We start from the raw sequence: 18,698 nt of genomic DNA, 5'->3' as shown, positions 1-18,698 counted from the left end.
AGCAACATTTTTCCACTTTGACAGTCAACCTGCAGTTGGATGATTGAACCCATTTTATCTTCCAGATGAGTTCCTCTTTCCAGATGGGACCAAACCAGGCGTACAGCAGCCAGTTCATGAACCAGCAAGGACCCCGCGGCCCTCCGTCCATGCCTGGGAACATGGGCGGTGGCATGAACCCATCCAACATGAGCGGGCCCCCCATGGGAATGAACCAGCCCAGGGGCCAAGGCATGGGGCCTTTCAATGCCCACGGCCAAAGGATGCCCCAGCAAGGCTATGCAGGACCCCGGCCTCAGGGCATGGGTATACAGGGCATGAAAAGGCCGTACCCAGGGGAGGTGAGTCGATGTGAATTCAACACGTTCACCTTCACGTTTTAGCTTGTTTGCTGTATGATGAATGTATGTGTTTGTCATCCCTGCATCCACAGCCAAACTATGGTGGGCAGCAGTATGGACAAAACGGCCAGTTCCCTACCCAGCAGGGACCATACCCCACACCCAACCCCTCGAGGCCGATGTCATCCCCCACTTACCCCGGCCAGAGGATGCCAGGACAGCAGCTGCAGGGTCAATACCCGCCCCCCAGTGGTGTCATGGGCCAATACTATAAGGTGCAGTCATGGTTAATTGTAAAGTATAGTAAATGTTCTGGGAAAATATATAAATCCTATCCACCAGACTGTCCAACAACAAAATACAAACTAAATTATGTTATTAATCACATATTGGAGGTTATTTTGGAGGTGGAAAAACAAATTTTTGTATTTGTTTTATCAAATTGCAGCAAGAGCCACCTTTTAATGGCCAAACAAATAACTTCTCTGGGAGTGGATATCAGTACAGCCAGGGTAATATGAATGGGGTAAGTTCATGTTTTTACTCATTTAGTTTTATCACATTATTATATCATACACCTGGTTGTGATTCTCACAGTCCCATAAACATTGGATCAACTAATCGATTGTTTTCCCTATAGCCTCCCAGACCGGTGGGTAACTACCCTCACTCCCCAGTGCCAGGCAACCCCACCCCTCCAATGACCCCAGGAAGTAACATCCCTCCATACCTGTCGCCAAACCAGGACGTGAAACCACCCTTCCCTCCGGACATCAAGCCAAATATCAACGCTCTCCCTCCCCCTCCAGGTCAGTAACTGGAAACATTTAATTGTGTCATTTATTCCTTTAAAACCTCATGATAATCTAACTGTGGCTCTTCTTCAACTAATGTAGCCAACCAGGAGGAGCTGCGGCTGACGTTCCCAGTGCGGGACGGAGTAGTCCTTGAGCCCTTCAGGCTAGAGCACAACCTGGCTGTCAGCAACCACGTCTTCCACTTACGGCCCTCGGTACACCAGACGCTCATGTGGAGGTAAGATATCACACACTGAATCAACACACAATATTAATAGATATTCGGTGAGAAAAAAAGTTGTCTTTTTGTTCTGGGGCAATTTTATGTTTCCTATATCTCTGGAAACTGTTGGAAATGTATATAGTTAAGAAATAGTCTGGCTCTTACCTTTCCAAACAGAACAAGGAGAGAGAAGGTGCAATCCAATTTAAATAGTTGTTAAAGTGGTTATTGGGATTAGGTGGAAATACAAATGTTAAATCCCTGATTAAGTTGCTGGCTGTTGACTAACAGTCTGCATGATACCTGATTTTGAAGAATCTCTATTTCTTTCATTGTTCTTTTTGGCATCTCTGAACATCTGGTTGTCAGTCAACAGAAAAACTAAGCTTTCAATAATAAGCTTGAGTTTCATCCATGAGTATTTCATTCCTCTTAACCTTTAGCAAGAAGATTGAACAGATTGTGCATCCATACTGAATAAACCACCACTATTCCCGGCGATCTTAGAGAAGGTCATTCATGTCTCAATTTTCTCTGACTTAGATTATTGTCATTATCTACTCCCCTCTCAAAAAAAAGTCACTCTCCTGTCTGGAGCTTCAACAGCCTCAAAAAAATCTAGTAGTGAAGATTCATTCTGATGCCAAATGATAACATCATCCTAGATGTAGCCTCCCATCACTGGCAGTCTGTTTGTTTTATAATTGATTGGGACGAAATATCTCTGTTTATTACTCTGTTACACTTCCAAATGAACATCTATATTTTCTTCTCTATGCAGATCGGACCTGGAGCTGCAGTTTAAGTGCTACCACCATGAAGACCGTCAGATGAACACCAACTGGCCGGCATCAGTCCAAGTCAGCGTAAATGCCACACCACTCACCATCGAGCGGGGCGACAACAAGACCTCCCATAAACCCCTGCACTTGAAACACGTATGCCAACCAGGAAGGAACACGATCCAGATCACAGTAACTGCCTGCTGTTGTGTGAGTACACTCTACAGATTGAAATAATAATATTTAATGCTACAGCTTAGAATAAAAGTAAAAAAAATGATCAATCCAGTTTCATTATTTTGGGTGTTTTGGGTGTGGGATAGTAACAATTGTGTTTTCTCTTGCAGTCGCACTTGTTTGTGCTGCAGCTTGTCCACAGGCCATCAGTCCGCTCTGTCCTCCAGGGCTTACTGAAGAAGAGGCTTCTGCCTGCAGAGCACTGCATCACCAAAGGTATCACCAAAGAACACAGTCACATTTTGCACCCTATGTCCTGATCATTCTCAGAGTCTTTGCTTACGCACCATATTTCTCTCCTACTGCTGTAAAGTTAAGAGGAACTTCAGCAGCGTAGCAGCGTCATCGGGGAACCCGACGCTCAACGGAGAAGACGGCGTGGAGCAAACAGCTATTAAAGTTTCCCTCAAATGTCCAATCACCTTCCGGCGAATACAGCTTCCAGCAAGAGGACATGACTGCAAACACGTTCAGGTAAACACCTCGGGGATAAACAAACACACTAGGAGTCAGAAAGCTGATGGCTAAAGGGAAAAGTCATTTTAAAATAGTGGCATGGATAAAAAATGAAACTCTTTTTCTCTTCTTGCAGTGTTTCGATTTGGAATCATATTTACAACTGAACTGTGAGCGGGGTACATGGCGATGTCCTGTATGCAAGTAAGTTTAATAAGCTTTAACAGATAACAGTATTTACCCTGTGTAGAGCTTGTCTCTCTTAACATTTTAAACCCTGTCTTTCTTCTCTCCTCAGTAAAACAGCGTTGTTAGAGGGACTCGAAGTTGACCAGTATATGTGGGGAATCTTAAACGCGATCCAAAAGTAAGTTGAAAACAAATATACTATCCATATAATGACTTCTATCTTCGTGTCTAGATCTTAACCTTTTAATCTGTATTTAACCAGCTCGGAGTTTGAGGAGGTGACCATCGACCCGACGTGTAGTTGGCGGCCGGTGGCGATTAAATCTGATATCCACATCAAGGAGGATCCGGATGGACCGCTGGCCAAAAGGTTTAAGACTATGAGCCCCAGCCAAATGATCATGCCCAATGTGATGGAGATGATAGCTCAGCTCGGCCCGGGACCGACACCGTACCCGTTATTATCTTCCCAGCAAGGCGGCAACAACAGTGAATACGGCAGCCAAGGTATGACATAAATATGAAGTATTAATAAGATAAAGACTAAAAATATGTCTTCCTCAACAGGAGTTTAAGAAGAAGTGTAAGAAATGTACTGTACTGACTATATATTTACTGTTTTTTTTTTTGTGTGCTAGGCAACAGTTACCATGGGAGCTTTGACTTCCCCCACGGCGCCCCTGGTGGTACATCGATGAACGACTTCATGCACGGCCCCCAGCTGTCTCACCCCCCCGACATGCCCAACAGCCTGATGAGCCAGGACAAGCCGCTCTCACACAACATGCCCGACTCGGTGAGTTTTCCCCTCTCTCTGTCTTTTTTATCCATATTAGATTTTTGAAGATGTCACTGTTTCTCATGTTTTTGCTTCCATGTTTGTCTGATAAACTATTTCTAAACTATTATACTTTATATATAAAAAACGGAAGCTAAATTTAAACCAGCTGTAACTCAAGATGGATGTACATATAAATGTGTCAATGATAATTCTTCAATAATATAATAATACTAGAGAATGCAATTCCTGAAAAATTGCTAGTGAGAATGCTTTATGCTGAAAAGCTGACACTGAACTGCTATGCTGAAATGTAATGTGTAAGAAGAAAGTGAAGAATTTAGATTGAAATGATACATGAACACTGGGAGCTTGAATGTCTGATAAGAAAAGAAAGTAAAAAGGCTTGGAAAAGCAGAAGAATATTTGAACTGCAAACTTTTTAACTAACTTGATGGCGAGTGATCTGTCGCCATGGCAACGGCATTTGATGACACCCCATAATACGCTTAGATGTGTTGATGGCTGCATCGTTACCAAACCTGTGAAGTTTTGGGCCGTTTGGCGCATTTTAACTTCAGAAGTTATGAGAAAATCGTGTTTCATGGCGAGCATTGTGTTGCCATGGCAACAGCATTTGAATAAATGTCAAAACTATCACGTAGATGTCTTCACGGCTGGATTATTAGCACACATGTGAAGTTTGAGCACTTATTGACCATTTTCATACAGTAGGAGTTATAGCAATATCGTGTTTTAAGGCAAGGCAAGGCAAGTTTATTTATATAGCACTTTTCAACACAAGGCAATTCAAAGTGCTTTACAAAAAATGAAAGACATTAAGAAAATGGCATTTAAAATCAGTCATTAAAAAGAAAAGCTAATAAAATAAACATTAAAAGAAAAAATACATGGATAAAAGTTACAGTGCAGTCTAAGATGTGAATAGTTCAATTAAAAGCAGCGGCAAAAAGAAAAGTCTTCAGCCTGGATTTAAAAGTAGTAAGAGTTCAAACGCAGCACTGAGATCTAATAATACTAACACTGAAGTTCTGCCACTGTCTGTGTTTAAGTGGATGTCATTGAAGACCTTTACAAGAGCAGTCTCAGTGCTGTGGTTTGGACGAAAGCCTGACTGGAACACATCCAAACAGTTATTTAAATGCAATAAGTTATTCAACTGTTGAAAAACAACTTTTTCAATGATTTTACCTAGAAATGGGAGGTTTGATATGGGCCTGTAATTGTTCATTACTGAAGATTATTCTTTTTTAAGAGCGGTTTAATGACTGCAGTTTTCAGGGCCTGTGGGAAAAAAAAGAGTGAAGAGATTTGTTTACTATATGAAGTAGATCTGAGGCCATGCAAGGAAAAACATCTTTGAAAAATCCTGTTGGAATAATATCAAGGCAGCAGGAGGAGGATTTCAGAAGTTGAATAATGTCCTCTAGGTTTTTATCATTAATCTGATGGAATTGTGTCATGATGTCTGAATTGATATTAGGTGGACATAGGGACAACATATTTGCTGTACCTGATACAGAGGCACTGACTGCTTGTCTGATTTTCTGAATTTTGTCAGTGAAGAAGGAGGCAAAATCATTGCACGCCCTGGTGGATAGAAATTCAGAGGCTACTGACACTGGGGGGTTAGTTAGTCTGTCGACGGTAGCAAACAAGGCACGTGCGTTTTTGTTTTTGGCAATGATTTCAGAGAAGAAAGACTGTCGGGCAAATTTCAATTCCAAATTATAAAGGCCATGTCTCTCTTTATAGATTTCAAAGTGAACCTGGAGATTTGTTTTTCGCCACCTGCGTTCAGCTTTTCGACACTCTTTTTTCTGTTCTCACGGTCATGGCCTTTCTCCATGGAGATATTTTCTTCCCAGTCACTTCCTTTACCTTAGTTGGAGCAATGGCATCTATAACATTTTTAATCTTTGAATTAAAATGATCTACTAGCTCATTTACTGAGATGTTAGCAGGGGCAAGTGTGGAAGAAAAATTCTGAGTAAACATTTCCCTAGTATTTTTAGTTAAATATCGCTTTGTGGTTACCTCTTTTTGAACATTTTTGTGAACAGAAATAGAGCTCTCAAAGAAAACACAGGAATGGTCAGAGAGTGCAACATCAGTCACCACAACCTTAGAGATATTCAGACCCTTTGAGATAATTAAGTCCAGAGTGTGCCCCTTATTGTGCGTGGGCTCCGTCACATGCTGAGTCAGTCCATAGTTATCAAGAACACAAAACAGTTCTTTAGCCCCTCTGTCCTGGAGGTTGTCAACATGGATGTTAAAATCACCAACAATGACTAGACGGTCAAAGTCAATTAGGGTTGGGAACCGAAACTCGGTTCCAGATGAGAACCGATAAGAAAATGCCGGGTACCGGGTACCCATACAAAATACACAATTTCGGTTCTGCTTAACGGTTCCTAAACGCGGTAGACCCTGTATTCCAGCGGGTCCGTCTGCACCGCGGTGCTGCGGTGACCCGGTGGAATACAGGGCGGACCTGGAGAATCACAGAACGGCCGGTCGTCAGCGGGCCGTTGACGGCCGGCTCGGTACGCTGACGGCCGGCACCGCCCTTCATTTTTTTAAACGGCATCATATAAATTGCGCTGACAGGCGACAGAGGTCCACAGTTGCCCCGCAGCGATGCTCCCCCGCCCTCCCGTAGACATTTCACGAGCTCAGTCACTTCATAACACCAAAGATAGGTCGCGGTAAACTCTCTGAAGTGAGGCTCCACTACACTAAAAAAGAAAAAGAAAAGGCAAAGTGTCATGCCTGTTAATAGCTTGCCACAGGCATAGCTCAGTTAAAATAAAGCACAGCTATTGTGCAATACATTTGTATTGCATGTATATTTTTTAGTAACAATTTCAGTTAAAGCTTTTAAGAATAAATATATTTTTGTTATCTAAACGTTTGACCTCTTTATTTTACAATTTTGGAATCGAAACGGGGAATCGATAAGAACCGGAATCGATAAGCAGAACCGGAATCGAAATCGGAATCGATACATTTCAAACGATACCCATCCCTAAAGTCAATACACACTATAGACAGCAGTTCGGTAAAATCATCAAAAAAGCTTGCACAGTATTTGGGGGGTCTATAGATATTTAGGAACAGAGCTCGAGAGGAGCATTTCAGCTGAAGGGCCACATATTCAAAAGAAGCAAAGTTGCCATAAGATGTCTTCCTGCATTGAATGGAATCATTGAACAGAATAGCAACTCCACCCCCTTTCTTTTGCATTCTTTCCTGACTCATAAAACTAAAGTTCGGAGGGGTTGATTCGATAAGAACAGCTGCACTGTTATTTTGTTCAATCCAAGTTTCTGTTAAAAACATAAAATCGAGATTGTGCTCAGTGATAAAATCATTGATTAAAAATGTTTTACCTGTCAAAGACCTGACATTTAATAAAGCTAGTTTAAGTTCGTTAAACACACTATCAGTCAGGTTTTTTGTGACAAGCTGTGGCTGACATGGAATCACTGCTAAATTTGATAAACTCACACAAACGTTTGAGCGCTTCCTGTATCTAAGATGATTCACTGCTCTTAATCTATTACCTATCAACACAGATATCGGCAAAGCTACAGGCAGGCAGGGTCCCGGCATGTCCTTGAAAGAGTTGAGAGTGCCATACGCCCTTGAGCCTGGACCCAGCAAATATCAGTTTGCCGCGTTTTGTACACACACATCCCTATCAGGCTTTGAAGGGGAGGGAGGACCCACCACCCTGCTCCTCTCATCATAGGAGGGCAGGGTGAGGGCTACACTGTAGAAAGGGGGGTTTGGAAATCTGCTTCCATCTTCCTTGTATTGTTTTGGTTTGGATGATTGTGGTAGGCATGGTGATGAAGCCGGGGGAGATGGTGCGCGTCTCTGCTTAGGTGATTCTGGTGGGCGTCGTTGAGGGGCGGGGGTAAAGGACATGCTGCCAATCCTGCGTATCGCCTTTGTGCGGTCATCGAACTCCAGGGGGGAGGGCGAGGGTGAAAGGGTGAGCGGAGAGTAGAGAGAGCTGGGGGATGAATGAAGAGTATCCTCAAAGGCGTTGACAGGGGGGGTGACGGGCAGTGGAGACTACTCAATTTGTGTCACAGGTCTCCCATAATCAGAACATTCCTCAGGCGGGTGCAGTGATACTTCTTCAGGGTTTTCTGAGCGATGTGTTGTGTCTTTCTCCTGTTTTGATTCCTCTTGTTGCTTGTCCTTGGCAGAGGGAACAGATTGATGACGCAGGCAGTTGAATATGTTAGAGATAAACAATTTCACTCCTGACTTGTTCAGGCAAACTCCATTTGCCTTATAAAGATGTCTGCGATCCCAGAAAAAGTTAAAATTGTCAATAAAATTGACAGAATGGTCAGTACAGGCAGGTGTTCAGTGCAAGCAATCTGCTGAATCTCTCCACTCCTCTTCTGACTGGCGGTAGAGGGCCACTGATGAACACCTCCGCATTTAGAGAGCTGACAGTTTCCAACAGACATTTAAAGTCTTTTTTCAGCACTTCTGACTGTTGTTTCACAACATAATTTGTTCCAATATGTAGTACCACATTCTTCACAGTCGGATGTTCAGCCCCAATATGCAGGATATTAAGGCGAGGGATGTGTTGCCATGGCAACAGCTTTTGAGGAAAACTCATTAATGACACATAGATATGTTGAGGGCTGGACCATTAACCATCATCTGAAGTCTGGTGCTGTTTTGACCATTTTCATAGGAGTTACGATAACATCGTGTTTTATGGCGAGGGATGCGTTTCCATGGAAACGGCATATGGTGAGATGTCAGATTTGACGTAGACCTGTTGAGGCATGAACCGGTGATACAGGTGAAGATTGGGGACAATCGGACCATGTCCATTGGAGTTACAGCGACATCGTGTTTTATGGCGAGGGATGCGTTGCCATAGTAACATCACATTACCTAACATCAGATTTGATATAGAGCTGTTCAGGGCTACAGTGTTAACCATCATGTGATGTTTGGTGGCGTTCTGAGCATGTCAGTTGGAGTTATGACATCATCACACAGGTGTTTGTGTTTTGACGTTATCAAACACCTGTGCTTGAGCCCAGAGATCAAAGGTTTCCATGGTGATGTGCATTAATCAGTGAGAGGAGAGCCTTTCCATTGATCTGAATGAGAGATAAACCTCTTACATGTGAACGTTTTTTTTAAAGAACCGTAGCAGCTATCGATGAAATGTCAACGCGTGAAGCATGTCAGGACCCTGACGAGCGTCTCAGTCTGCTTTTTGTGTACTTTTGGGTCAATAATGTGGCCTTTTTGGCAGATTAACTAAAGGTGTGTGGCAGCTGCTGCGAGGAAAGATCAGGCTGAATTTACAATGGGCCTCAATGGAGACATGTTGATAGTTTTTGTCACTTCATGCCCTCAAGAGGCATTTTGTTTTGTTTTTTTGCTTATTTTTTTTTGTTTTTTGAGCTAAGAGATGTTGTCCTACGTTTTTCATGACAAATTATGTCCCAGGAGTGTAGGGTTTGGGAATTATGGCAGGTTTAAAAATATATATATGAAGGCGAATTTCAAGCTGTCCCCCACTCTACCTGTGACATCACGCACTCTATCCTTAACGAGCTGCGCAATACACACTAATGTTAAAATCTGAAGAAGGCCTCTTTACCAAGGTCTGAACAATGTTTAATATCTCTAAAAGTATGAATCTGATGTAAAAGTTGTGCAATACAAATAATGTCAGAAAGATGTGTAACATTTTTAAGTTGGAATGAGGTTTCACTTTTTTTTTACAAGTGTGTCCACATTAGTATTACTCGTTTTACTTAATTAGAAGATCTGAGTACTTCATCCAACACCAGAGTGGTATCATTCTTGTTATGTAACTTTCAGAAAGAAAGCTTTTCTAGTATTGCTAGTATTTCCAACGAACACTAGAAACCTTTTGAATTCACTCACAAATACAGCATGTCATGAAAATGTGTGGAGCCTTTTTTTAGACCATATTAGTAACTATCGGTAACAACCCTGGTCTGATTATTTGCCCATCTCTCCACAGATACCTCACTCTGTAGGCAATGACCATTCGCATGGTCCTCTGCAGAGCTTACATGCATCTCCACATCCTGGGAGCCAATCAGGGCAGCAGCTACACCACAACGGTCCTCCTCAGCCGTCACGACAAGCTCCGCCTCCTCAGCAACATCAGCAACATCAGCAACATCAGCAACATCAACAACATCAGCAACCGCCCGGCCCCAACAACCATCCCCACGGCGACCTGTCCTTTAACCCCTCGAGTAGTTTGGACAGCCAAGGAGTGTCGGACATGCCCGAGCCTTCTTTAGACGTGAGTCCTGACACACAGCAGAAAATATCCGTATTTAATAGTTTGTGTATTCAATGACTAACCAATTTCTCCTTCCTTACAGCTTCTTCCAGAGCTTGCTAACCCAGAGGAGCTGTTGTCGTACCTGGACCCCCCCCGACCTTCCCAGCAATAGCAACGATGACCTTCTATCGCTCTTCGAAAACAACTGAGGCAAATCAGACACAAACTTTTCTGACTGCCTGCAGTTTCCCCCGAGAACACCGGGCGGTCGCTCAGTACTTGATAAACACAAAGATGCACTCCCTTTCACTTCTTCCTCTTGTACAGTTTTCATTGGCCAGCACAGATTGACTGAAAGAGGTTCAAACTCCAAGAAACAGTGGGATGTGAGGGGGGGGTTCCTCTCACAATGTGGCGATACTTTTGAACTGTGCAGCTATACTCAGTTGGTTTTTTTACGCCACACACAGGTGTATGTGTGCACATTAGGATCGTGTTGTAGCATTTTTTTATCCATGTTTTGTGTCCTTTTGAGAAGAAAAAGGAATTCACTGTATAAAACAGAAAAATAACTGAAAAAACCTGCGCTATCTGGCCAGTGTGCGCTAAATCCATTTTGTTATTCCAAACTGAGAGGCCACAGCTTCCTGGTGTCACAACTCCATTCCCTGACTGGTCTTGTTAGCCGCACTGTTTGTCCACCACACATCATTTAAAAGCACAAGAGATTTTGGCAATGCAAAAATAAAAATCAGTCTTTACAAAAATAAAAAAGGTCACTAAGATCAGCCCTATCTGTCCTTATTTTTTAAATGTTTTGGTCAAAAGGGTTTTGGGGAATGATTGGCTTTGTCTACAATTGTGATATATACATATTTTTGTCACCCTAAGGGATGACAGCTGGAAGGTTTTTGGCCCCACTAAAACAGAAACAACGTTTATATTGCATACCAAGAATACCTTCTACATATTGTACAGTTATCATCCTCCTGTGCAGAGGAGTGACTTTAATGGAAATAAAAGAGAGATCAGGGTTCCTGTAAAGATTCTGCTGCGTTTATCGCTACCTGCTACGACTCCTTCCATGCCGTCTGCTTTGCATTTTTGCAACATTGCATCTCTCTCCCTGTTAAATGATATGCTGTTAAAGTAGTCTACAAAGTGCATGTGTGCCAAGCCCTTGTCTAGTGATGTTCCAAGTGGTTAAAAAAAAAGATAGTGTGGTTTTTATCAGTTGCTGTTTCCATGGCTCTTTTTGTTTGTACATTTGTTTTTGATTTCTGTCAGATTTAGTATGATTTATTTAACACTAACATTGAAGGGATAATGCTGATAACAGCGATACATTCATCATGTATTTGCTGGATATAATGTATTATGTTTGTTTATTTTCTTGTTTTTGTTGCTGCAAAATTAAACTATCCATAAATCGTTTGGGAAACTGCTCAAAATCACCAAAGGTAGAGGGATGAGGATAAGGAGGTTTGTGTTTGCTTGGTCCTGTGTGTGACTGTGAGTGTGTGCATGTGTGAGTGTGAGACTATGTGAGTGTGTTTTTTATTTTATTGGTGTGAAGGGAGGAAATATTGATTTCAAAGATATAGGGGAGGGAAAAAAGCAGTTTATCCATCAATGCTGTTCAAGAAGTGATTTTTAAAGCAGTATTGGTGCAGACCTTTTGCCACATTTGTTTTCAAATTCACTTTGGAGAAGAGTGCTGTTCAGTATGCAAATGTATTATTTTTTAAGAAAAGCTATTGTACTGTAAATATCATTGTGAATATTTTTGTATCATCTTGATAATGTTTGTCCTTTGATCATTAGTCGTCCGACCTAACAACGTATGCTCCCAGACTCCCACCTAACCACTGACTTTGTTTGTAACCAGCGTACGACATCTCTCTCGCATCCTTGTTGTGAGGAAGCCAGTCTAAATGTCTCATAAGCTATTTCCTGCAGGTCGCGTCCCATTTTGATGTGTCCCGTCTTCCCTGCATCAGCTCACGGTGATTGTGTAGCATCATTTCAGTTTTCAGATGTCAAGCTTGCAATATTTTATTTCACGCTCAGATGTATTCGGTTGAAAAGTTTGCGTATTCATGAATTTCTGTTAACATTTGATCAGTGATACAAAACAGTAATGTTTTTTTTTTTTTTAAAAAGACGTGGTATCAGCTGGCTTTCAGTGTAATTAGTGGGCTATGTGAATATCATAATTGTTGCTAATTGTCAATACACAGTGGTATTTTAAAGATATATCACAACCATATTTTAAAGAAATCCACAATATTGTTTATATTTTTGTTAAAGAAAATGTGGCTTTTTTAAAAGGCACCAGACCATATACATTTGTATCCCCATATTTTGTTTTTTGGTAAATTATTTTGTATTGGTTTTTCTTATTGATCTGTAAGGCTAGAAATCCAATTTATTTCAACTGTAGCATTGTGCTGATATAACCACCCTGGTTTAATGTAAACATTATTTTAAATGTCATTTATAAAATATTATTTTTACCAGTTCAGCACACTGACATGTTGTTTCATATTTATGTCACAAAGACACATCGAATAATCCCCCTTGAAATTATACACTACCCCATTTTCATCTTTCGTTATCTGAATTGAAACTTTTTGTTCATTCCCATGAAAGTCTTCATCATTTCACATTTTGTTCTCACTTCCAAGTGAGCCAATTTGATCTATAAGGCAGCACCCCAAATCTGTTGATGCACAATCACTATAAAAGGGCCATTACTCTTGGGGAATTGTTTAAAAAAATAAAAATGAATACAAAATACAGAGAGGAAGGGCACGTGCATCATTCTGGCCGGGAAAGGATGTCGAGGGCAAGGCTAGATCAAACGTCCCAAGGATGACTGTATATATGTAAATGATTATAGAGACATGTGAACAGAAATGTATTCATGTTCCCTGGGAATGTGCATTGTTTCTTCAGAATAATAAAAAGCTTGCAACCCCTCTACTGGAAGTGGCTAAATATGGAAAATGAAACTTGTTGGTGAATGTTTGTGGGTATCTTTCAGCATTTTGTTCTCCCTCTGTAATATACTTTCACCTCTTATGTCAGGGGACTGGGACAGCTATGTTTTATATGTAATATTTAGCCTAAGTGTTCTAGTCTGTCACCTGCATACACTGAGGTGCTAAAGCTAAAAAAGGAAGTAAAAACAAGGTTACAAGTAAATTATTTCGCTGGGGTGGGAGGAAGGTGGTGGGAGGGACTGGTCCAAAAGATTGTAACCAAATCCATAGTTTGTACAATTTTTTGATATCATAAGAAGTTGGAAAAATGACACAATCTAAGGTTATTCATGCAATGTGGCCATTGTCTCTATTGTGTACATTGTATGTACAATCATTTCATATTCTAAACTGGTCAGAAAATAAAGGAACTAATTGTGATTTGTAGTCTTGCAGAACTGTATGTAGTTAGATGATGTGACAACCTAATATTTATCTAATAAATATGTATTCAGATGATACATGTATGTCACTGTGGTCTTGTCTTTTGTGCAGTTGCATCATAGTTTAGACAAGAGGCTTGCCTAAAAACAATATAAACGGATTCAAAATGCGAAGGATAAAAAACATAGATAAACAAAAGTTAAAAATGTAATTAAGAGTAGGCATACATGTATAATAGCATAATATATTAGCTGAATTAATGCACACACCCAAACATACCAAATGTAATCCTATCAGAAATGTACAGTCGATATGGTAGCAGAGCAATAAATTAATAAATAATTGACATTTCAAAAGTCCCCTAATGCAATGCATGCTCTGTATCACGTTTAATCTCGCGAGAGTTTCCCGTCTCAGCTTGCAGTTTATATATTTCCGGTTGCGTGAGAAACACTTCCTTGCTTTTCACATGTAAGCGTGACATTTGCTCATTGCCTAGCTGAGCCTCAATAACTTGGAAAATGTTACTTTTAACAAACAGAATAAAAGTATGTTCTCTCGCGTGTACCTTCGCGCGCATGTACAGCACCGGCCCTGCAGCTGCCAACAAAAACCCCACGGTGTACTTTGACATTGCTGCAGACAACCAGCTTGTCGGCAGAGTAACCTTCGAGGTGAGACACTTCTACTCTCCTTTAGGTCATGTTTGCACTGAATGAAAAATAAACTAACCGCTGTTGTACACCTGAAATATGTACCGTTTCCGGTTAGTAACGTTAACATAGATAGTATGTATTGTAGTTAGTCGCTGCGGCTCTAGTTTTCCAGAGAACAACGTGTCCACATTTGACCCTGAGGCATTCTGTTTTCTTTGCAGTTGAACGCAGACGTTGTGCCAAGAACTGCAGGTCAGTACACGAGTCTCCTTTCCTGAAAACACTAAATACAAACACGCATACTCAAGTGCATCTGAAAGTCAAACCATCTTTTTTCATGTTTATTATTACATATTATCACATTAGGTGATAATTTATTTGAATATTCCTCATAAACTAAAGGAGGAAGTATTTGTTTTGAGAATATTCTCCTTCTGTGCACCAATAATATTATTCCGATCACACATGAGTTATTTGGGTGGGATTTAAGTTACAGAAAATTCTGCTATTTGAAACTGATATGATGATTCAAGCATGGCTGTCTGTCTTAAAGTAAAAACCTATTCATTGTTATTTATCTTTGAATTTATTTATGCATGTATAATCACCACTAACACACTTACACTCATTTGTGATTTCCTTTGTGATACCAGACATGCCTGGAGTCTGAATGACAAGAGCTTGGCATGGTTTGAATATTATTAATATATATATATATATATACATACATACATATATTAATAATATTAATATTATTCATGGTATTATATTATTAGTATATTATTACTTCTGCACATACACAGCCTGTGTGTACCTAAACACTGAGATACCCAGCCATAATAAAAAGAAATAACCTGTACCCAACCCAAGTACAGATTAGTTGTTCCTTTTCAAATAAGAGGGACTATCATACATTCAAATTCAAACTAACACTTGAGGGAAGCACTGACCTGTGTTGATTGTGAGATAGAATTTGACTCAAATCTTTCTCGTAGAGAACTTCAGAGCGCTTTGCACAGGGGAACAGGGCTTTGGTTACAAGGGATCGATTTTCCACAGGGTGATCCCTCGCTTCATGTGCCAGGTAAGCTTTTGTCTTTTCCTTTTGTTGTCCTTTTGTTGTCCCGCAGGCATGGTGTTACAGTGCAATGACAGCAGTGTTATATTTCAGGGTGGAGATTTTACTAACCACAATGGAACCGGAGGGAAGTCTATTTATGGATTGAAGTTTTCTGATGAGAACTTCAAGCTGAAGCACACTGGACCTGGTAAATATCTTATTCTGTTTGTACACAAAAGAAGATATACACAGTGTATTTATGTATGTCGATGTAGAAAGTTGGCTAACGTGATGAATTATCTTCAAGTATCAGTTGAAATCACAGAATTATGCAGAATCTGTTTTCCTTCACATACTGTCAGCTACTGTTCTATTCATCCAAACTCTGTACTCAGTATTATCTGTGTTGCAACAAACCTCAAAGTGTTGCACAAACTGCAGCATTACGTCTTAATCACTGCACAATATATTGAGATTATGGGATACACAGAAACGTGCACATGTACTAAATCTCACTCTTAAGAAGCTGCAGTATTTTGGCAGGTAAATTAGTCTTCTCTATATTTTGCATTTATTTACATTAATCTAGATAATATGAATGCATATTTTGTTATGTAAAAGCCATTAAACATTATGCAAGAGGGTAACTCGGAATGTTTGTCTAACTCATTTTCACCAGCAGGTGGCAGCATTATGCAAATAGTGTTGATGTGTTGTGAACGGTTGTGAATCATCTTGGTTTATGTTTTAGATCAGGGGTCACCAACCTTTTTTAGGATGAGGGCTACTTTCAAAAAATAAAACAAGTCGAGGGCTACTTTTACTCCTCTTTTTTTTGTTTTTTGCAGTGTATATATTTAGCACATTTTTACATTATTATATGCTTACCTTTAACCTTTGTGTGCTGTTTGGGTCTGTGGGACCCGTTTTCAGTGTTTACTAAAAGAACATGTATTCCATTTAATTATTTCAACCTGCTTTATTTGGGGGGTGGACCTCACATCCTCTAGGGGGGGCCTCACATCCTCTAGGGGGGACCTCACCTCCTCTAGGGGGGTCCGGGGGCATGCAAATGTTGAAGTGAAATGCATCAATCTAAGCACAAAATGAATTTATGGATATAGCTCTCAACACTCAGATGAAAGGGAGCTGTATACTTTTCAATACTCCTATCATCGTTAGAATATTATTACAACCAATAACAAATCATTTAAACTTGTTTATTCTTATCTTATGTTACCTAGTTAGCATTCTTTCTTTTTATTTATGCATATTTTACTGATCACTCCCCTTTTAAACAGTTTTTTTTACTGTCCTATAGTACACATTGGAATGATTTCTTACTTTATCTATATTAAATAGATAAAAGTGTGCTCTCCCTAGCTCTCTCGCTCTCTCTCCCTCTCTCTCTCTCTCTCCCCCTAGCTCCCTCCCTCGCTCGCTCTCTCTCTCTCACTCACAGAGGCTGTGTGCTCCTCCGTGGCGATGACGGCTTGCGTTGGCTACCCCTGTTTTAGATGATAATGAAATCTGTTCTCCAGTTCAACATGGGCATTTTGACTTGACAGGAAAAGTAAATCTGTTAAGATGACTGTTTTGTTACTTAAAGCTAAATGCACAACATGTTTTAAGATAAATACTTTTTAATTGATGCATTGTAGGTATCTTGTCTATGGCCAATGCTGGACCCAACACCAATGGATCCCAGTTCTTCATCTGCACCTCTAAAACAGAATGGTATGTGTTGACACACAACATCATGAGTCTTGATGCTACTGTATTTATTTATTTTTTACAGCATTTCACCGTCATTGGCTTTATTTGAAGTCATTCATTTGTATAGAGCTCTGATCATTTGCTGAAAACTGAAGATCTTGTGCAATTGGGAAAACCAAACAAAAGCAGACGCATCAATACTCAACATAAAGTAAAAAGAATTATACTGGGGTGATACTTATCCTATTTAAACAGTGCCAGTTTCACCAAGCAACTCTCAGCTCATATTTTCAAAGGTTTAATTAGTATTAAAGCCTCCATGGATCTTCATTTTCACTGCCTCTTTAAATGGACATAACTTTAATGACTATGGAAATGTAAAAAAAAAACATGACAATTAATTCACCTAAAGTCTGTGAGTGCTTCTGGGGCAGTGTGCAATTTGGACACTGCAAACTTGACACATATTGTAAAATTTGACTTGGAGTCCCAAGAAGAGAAACTACCCTGGGACAATTTGAAAAATATATTTTGTATACCATCCAACAATACAATTCTGCTGCCTTTTGGATGACTTGTGTTATTGCAGCCTCTAGGAGATATGTAGTTAGTGATTCCCAGTTATATTTAAAATGCTGTTCTAGAGGTTTTTTCCCCAGACCTTCTGGGTGGATGCTGTGAATTCATGTAATGTTTTGACAGGAGGAGCAGAAAGAAGATTTGAATGATGGCCTAAAATAGCAGAATTCTTGCAGGAATAGTGCATCACCCAACACAAAGTCATGAGTCAAAGCCTGCTGGGTACATCAGGGATTGTCTCTCAGTGCGGGGCAGTGATAATACAGCTCTTCTTTCTTCATTTAGGCTGGACGGCAGGCATGTTGTCTTTGGCAGCGTGAAGGAGGGACTGGACGTGATCAAGAAAGTGGAGGCTTTCGGTTCCCAGTCTGGGCAAACCTCCAAGAGGATCACTATCGCAGACTGCGGAGAGCTGGAGTAGACTCGTGGACACGGTCCTAGTCTCATCTCAGTCTCATGCTGTAATTTCTACGCAAGGGTCCGAGTGAAAGAGGCTCCTTCTTCAGGCATGGCACACAGAGCTTCCTCTCAGGATAAAGATCATCGGTTTCTTATCCTGTGTTAGGCTTCTTCGGGTGACACATTTAACTGTGACATGTGAAAAAAAAAATGTGAAAAGGCAAAACAATAAAACAATTTTTTCTAAATATAAGCTTGTTCTTGCCATCTGTTTTTCTACTACACATCCTTAGTAGTAGTAAAGTATTACACAACGCTCTAAACCTGCAATAACTTTTTTAATAGCAATAACTGTCCGAAGCTGTTTTAATGGAAGGTGTGTCCGTTTATTGGGGGAATGTTTGATCACCAGATGAAGAATGAGATCAGTCCCTCGCCTCTTCTGTTTTTCTCATCAGCCTCGGATGACTAATGATCCCATTCCGCTAAGTATTTACTCTGCCGACATCTGTCCAGAAGAATTAAGGTCCAAGATGTCAAATTGCTTCTGCACAGGGGAATGTTTCCTTTTGTGGGGGTCAGTGTGGAATCGCTGCGTTTTGGATCACAGCGTACTGGAGGCCCTGCCAGTGGTGGTATATGAGAGGGTGACGATGAAGCCAGATCTGATCTCGCTTTGCCATAAGTAAATTCTACCAGATGTTGGAACAAATATTA

At 40.6% G+C, this 18,698-nt stretch overlaps 2 protein-coding genes across 11 annotated transcripts in view; both read left to right on the top strand.

The window, feature by feature from the left end:
- The window catches only part of LOC117543566 (zinc finger MIZ domain-containing protein 1-like), a 115,546-nt gene extending 101,898 nt beyond the window's left edge, over nucleotides 1-13,648 (top strand). For all 10 annotated transcript variants that reach the window (XM_034211916.1, XM_034211923.1, XM_034211948.1 and 7 more), the window contains 14 exons: nucleotides 66-341; nucleotides 434-616; nucleotides 790-867; nucleotides 982-1,150; nucleotides 1,238-1,376; nucleotides 2,143-2,353; nucleotides 2,491-2,596; nucleotides 2,694-2,854; nucleotides 2,973-3,040; nucleotides 3,135-3,203; nucleotides 3,288-3,532; nucleotides 3,664-3,821; nucleotides 9,871-10,161; nucleotides 10,244-13,648. In XM_034211916.1, coding sequence (XP_034067807.1) covers nucleotides 66-341; nucleotides 434-616; nucleotides 790-867; nucleotides 982-1,150; nucleotides 1,238-1,376; nucleotides 2,143-2,353; nucleotides 2,491-2,596; nucleotides 2,694-2,854; nucleotides 2,973-3,040; nucleotides 3,135-3,203; nucleotides 3,288-3,532; nucleotides 3,664-3,821; nucleotides 9,871-10,161; nucleotides 10,244-10,315 — 2,226 coding nt within the window. In that variant the 3' untranslated portion in view covers nucleotides 10,316-13,648. The remainder of the gene's footprint in view (nucleotides 1-65; nucleotides 342-433; nucleotides 617-789; nucleotides 868-981; nucleotides 1,151-1,237; nucleotides 1,377-2,142; nucleotides 2,354-2,490; nucleotides 2,597-2,693; nucleotides 2,855-2,972; nucleotides 3,041-3,134; nucleotides 3,204-3,287; nucleotides 3,533-3,663; nucleotides 3,822-9,870; nucleotides 10,162-10,243) is intronic.
- A 355-nt stretch (nucleotides 13,649-14,003) lies between these two features.
- On the top strand, nucleotides 14,004-18,234 carry LOC117543549 (peptidyl-prolyl cis-trans isomerase A-like). The gene is made up of 6 exons (XM_034211915.1): nucleotides 14,004-14,245; nucleotides 14,449-14,479; nucleotides 15,223-15,311; nucleotides 15,399-15,495; nucleotides 16,949-17,024; nucleotides 17,868-18,234. Exons 1-6 carry the CDS (start codon nucleotides 14,093-14,095, stop codon nucleotides 18,001-18,003), a joined length of 582 nt encoding a protein of 193 aa, XP_034067806.1. The 5' UTR covers nucleotides 14,004-14,092; the 3' UTR covers nucleotides 18,004-18,234.
- Nucleotides 18,235-18,698: the final 464 nt, after the last annotated feature.

Source organism: Gymnodraco acuticeps, unplaced genomic scaffold (assembly GCF_902827175.1).
Source record: "Gymnodraco acuticeps unplaced genomic scaffold, fGymAcu1.1, whole genome shotgun sequence".
NCBI lineage: Eukaryota > Metazoa > Chordata > Actinopteri > Perciformes > Bathydraconidae > Gymnodraco > Gymnodraco acuticeps.
The sequence above is the reverse complement of the archived record's forward strand: the minus strand, read 5'-3'. Positions and strand labels throughout refer to the sequence as shown.